General features: G+C 33.9%; 1 protein-coding gene across 1 annotated transcript; it reads right to left on the reverse strand.

The window, feature by feature from the left end:
• Positions 1 to 650: 650 nt before the first annotated feature.
• LOC110817654 (rab GTPase-activating protein 22-like) lies at positions 651 to 2,374 on the reverse strand (the record flags this gene model as incomplete). The annotated part of the gene is made up of 4 exons (XM_088208496.1): positions 651 to 1,716; positions 1,805 to 1,892; positions 2,018 to 2,140; positions 2,248 to 2,374. Coding segments are annotated over 4 exons (630 nt in total), but the record flags the coding sequence as incomplete, so codon positions are not given.
• Between the last annotated feature and the right edge of the window lie 2,315 nt (positions 2,375 to 4,689).

The raw sequence follows: 4,689 nt of genomic DNA on the forward strand, positions 1-4,689 counted from the left end.
TGTTGCAAACAATGAGCTATGGTTTTTCCCCTCCATCTGCAGAAGCTTCACTATGCACGAGTCATCTGACAATATCCTCCACTGCTAGCTTGTCTTCAACCTTGCTTAAAAAGGCTTCACCTACGGAGACTTCTAACTTTTTATCCTTTGAAGTAATGTCAAACCTAATCTCTCCTTAGAATCAAAATCTCTCAATAAACCATTCTAAAGCGATTGATTCTACACTTCTGGAACCAATAACAATTGAATAATTTGTGAACTAAATAGGGAGAAAGTAAGGGGCACAAGGATATTATAAGACACACCCCAACTATTTGTGAAAATTCTTCTAACAAAAGTTTGGGCTGAGAATCCTATTAAAATGACAATTTTTGAAGGGAGATTATTCTAGGGATATACTGGGTCTCCTTTACATGAATGTATCCATGCAGATTGATCTTTGGATGCATGTGAAAAACCACCTGCTTAAACAAATACTTTTCAGATAAATTCAAGTGAATTGTCAATAATTTGCAAATGGGAGGAGTGGAGACTGTTAAACAGACAAGTGAAGAGTTAGCTATATTGTCGAGCAATGAATTTTCTTGTTAGTGGTGAAAGCGTGAATAGAGGATATGATTTTTCTGTGGCTACTTGAGTTGGCAAATTCATGCATGGAAATGAACATACATTAGTTAAATTTCACCCCTATAAATATCAAGTTCTCACTAAAAGAGTTGATGATGGTGGGAACACTGCTAAGATTGACCAAGTATATCCACTTGTGTTTCACGGAATCCATCAAATGGACTTATTACTAGCCAGCTACTGATTGTTGTCTTCTAGAAGTATTACATCAGCTGTGAGCTTGAGTTGGGAGTTACTGGATATGGAAGATTCAGTGGTGGTTCATTCTCAATATCAGTTGCTCCCTTTAATCGATTGAGTGCACCACTTAATGAGTCCATATCTATGTGGAAAGGAGATAGGCTTACCGCTTGTTGAGGTAAAAGAGCAACATCTACGTAACTCTATTATGAGAACCCAGAAATGAAGTGTCTTCTAGTTCTACCTGCGACCATGGGGAAATTATCCGTATCTTCTTTAGAAAGTTTAACATCTTACGTATAGCACCAACAAAGTTCGTCAACTCCAGAAGGTTCTTGCAGCTAGTGTATTTGCTTATCATGTTGTTTCCCCATTTTAAAAATCATGACAACAAAACATCATTTTTCTCAACAGCGCATCATTGTATAAAGCTGCAGTAGATGTCTTCATAGCATCCTCAAAGTCGGCCATAAACCATTTCAGAACATTCTCCAAATCTCCCACTATCTAAAGAATAAAAGTTACCCACAACAAAGAATTGCATCACACGTCTGATCAGAAATTTTTTTTAGCTTTTCCTATAGGTCAACTGTTTAGTGCCGGAGTATGAGACTACTTCAACTTGCTATCTCCTTGATGCAATATGATGAAGCAGACTTTAGTCTAGCACAAAGAATCCAGTAAGAGAAAAGGGTAAGATTTCTAACCTCCCACATCCGGAGGGCATCATTAAAAGACAATTCCCAACGGAAGAGTACCAAGAGCATCCGGAATGCAAAATGGAGGCTTTCAGCACCTATTTGCCACAGGTAAGAAAACATTTCTCTATCTGTCAGTTGCAATATGTGCCACAAAGTTTGTAGCTGCTTCATCACTCCAGTTGGTTCTTCCATTTGAAAATTTGCACGCTGTCAAAATTTGGATAACCATGTAGTAATAAAGTACACAGAGTTCAGGCCTCAGCATTCTTCACAATTTACTAAGAGTAGAAAATATTGTTCTCCTAATGAGCATTTCCAAGAACCAAAATGCATCAGCACCATCCTCAAAAGGAACCACAAAAGGAGAAAGCAAATCACTCATACCTATAACCAAAAGAGTTACTAGGTAAGGAGTAACTGAAGAGTATCTCCGGGACCACCTTGCAAAAAATATAGTGGCAACATAACTAAAAGAAGATCTTCCAAACAAATTATAAACAGGATCATACCTTGACAAAAACCAGTTCCAGGGTCAACCCATGCATAAATGGCAAGGATATCAGACATCCTAGCCAAATTTCTTGTATCCTCATAGAATTCAAGGTGACGATCTGTTCTTACCACATCAACAACTGAAAAAAAAAATTGTCAGCAAATAAAGAAAACCTAACTAGCAATGATTTTGTAAGACTGAATATTTTGTAAAATAAGCTAAATAACAAACAGACTAGTAACTTACCTATTCGGTGCGAAGTCCAAATCCATTCCAAAACTCGGTCCTCACTGACAGCAACACCTTGGGATGAAGCTGTCTTTATTAATGGCGTTTCTGGAGCATCCAATAGTCTTAAAACATTAACTATTTTTGTTTATAACTGGACTGCAATAACAACGAAAGGAAACTGAATTAAAGAACCAAAACTGGAATTTTTACCTCTTCCACATTAATGGATCTTTTTTTTACGCGGACTCAGATTTAGTACTAAACGCATGTTTTACTGCAAATTTAGATGAAGATGGAAAAAAAAGGAGGAAAGAAAGAAAGAAAGAAAAAAAGAAAAGAAAGAAGGAAGAAAGTATCCTATGAAAGCTCAGATTCTACCTCTAGAATGCACTAATAGAAGCCGGTGTTGCATAACTTATGAGGAACACATAGGTTACGTGGCATTCAGATAGTAAATGCATTATTCAACAACTATGAGAAAAGAAAAATGAGTCCTTACATCCTCTTGGAACCAATTATACCAACATCATTCACTTTTCCTAACCTGCCTAAAAGAGAAAATCAATACGCTATAATTGATCATAAAACTTGATGGTGTACCTACTTCCCATTGATGAATTTTTCATTACAAGCTTGGATTCAGAATTACAAATCCAGGTACCATTGCAAACTTAAATGAAGGTAGAAAGAAAGAAAGAAAGGAAGAAGAAAAAAAGAACGAGAAAAGGAAAGAAAGAACAAAAAAGAAAGAAAGCTTTCTACCAATGCTTGAAATCGACCTTTAATATACATCTCACTTTTAGTGAATCCTGCATAATACATAGAAAATTTAGCATATGAGTAACAACTGCATCATTTAATAAATAAATATAGAGAGAAAAATCCTCTTCTCCATGAGAACATACTCCTCTCCTCTTAGATTGCCTACTAGCACACATCAATATATTATAAGTGATCATAAAACTTGATGACATACATCTTTCCCGTAGATAATCTTTTCAATGCACTTCTCTCAGCAAATTTAAATGAAAGAAAAAGGGAAAGGATGAAAGGAATAAAGAAAGAAAGAACGTATTCTACCAAAGTTCGAACTCTACCTCTGAGTGAATCACTTGCTATAAGTGTGTTGCATGATGTATGAGTAACACATAAATCAGCATAAGAATAGCAATTGCATAGTTCAGTAAAATGAAAAATTTTCTTTGGGACAATGATTATGCCAAAATCCTTCATTTCTCTTAAATTATATAATTGACTACATCAATTTGATATGAATGATTATAAATCTTTATGAGATACCAAATGAACATTTCACTACAAATTTAAATGAAACAAAGAGAGAAGAAAAAATAAAAAAAACTCTTTCAAAGCGCAAATTCTATCTTTAATGCATTACTAACTGTAAGTGAATGCCGCGTAACCTAAGATGAATAACCACATACAAAATGAACAACAAATGCATTGTTCAATACCTATAAAATTAAAATGGATATTTTACCTCTTCTTAACACTAACTATGCCGAAATTATCTCCTTCCTTTTGCCTACTTAAAAGACCACTTCAATACGCTATGTGATCATAAAACTTGACAAGACACCTCTTTCTCACTTATGAACTTTTTCAAGTAAGTTTGAATTTATAAATGTACATTTTACTACAATATTTAAATGAAAAAGAAAAGAAAGAAAGCAAAAAAATAAATGAAAGAAGGAAGAAAGAAAATTTCTTATCAAAGATCGGATTCTATCCCTAGAATGCATCAATAACTATTAATAAGTGTTGCATAACCTAGAAATGTATAGGTTACATGGCATATAGTAGCATATGCGACCTATGAAGAGGAAAATCAAGCATTACTTCTTGGCAACAATTATACCAACATCATTCTCTTCTCTAAATCTGCCTAAAAGAGCAAATAAATACATTATAATTGATTATAAAACTTGATAATATACCTCTATCTTATTGGTGAATCTTCATTGCCATTTTGGACTCAGAACTACCAAATGCATGTATCACTGTAAATTTAAATAATAAAAGAAAGAATGAAAGGAAGTGAAAAAGAAAGAAAGTTTTCCACTGAAACTCTGAAGCTATTGCGAAAATATATCGCTCACTATTATTGAATCCCGTATGACCTATGAGTAATAGATAGATTATATACCAACAATAGCAGTTATATCATTTAAGAAATAAGAAAAGAAAAATTCTCTTTTCAACAATAACCATGGCAAAATTCTCCTTTTCTCGTAGATTGCCTAACATATAACATCAATATGTTATAAGTGACCATAGAACTTGATAATTTGCCTCTTTTTTGTTGATAAATATTCCCATACAAGCTTGGACTCAAAAATTACAGAGGCACATATTGCAGCAAATTTAAATGAAATACAAAAAAAAAAAAAGGAAGAAAGAAGGAAAGGAAGAAGGAAAAAAGAAAATATTATAGTAAAG

This window comes from Carica papaya, chromosome 7 (genome assembly GCF_054855325.1).
Source record: "Carica papaya isolate Zhongbai chromosome 7, ASM5485532v1, whole genome shotgun sequence".
NCBI lineage: Eukaryota > Viridiplantae > Streptophyta > Magnoliopsida > Brassicales > Caricaceae > Carica > Carica papaya.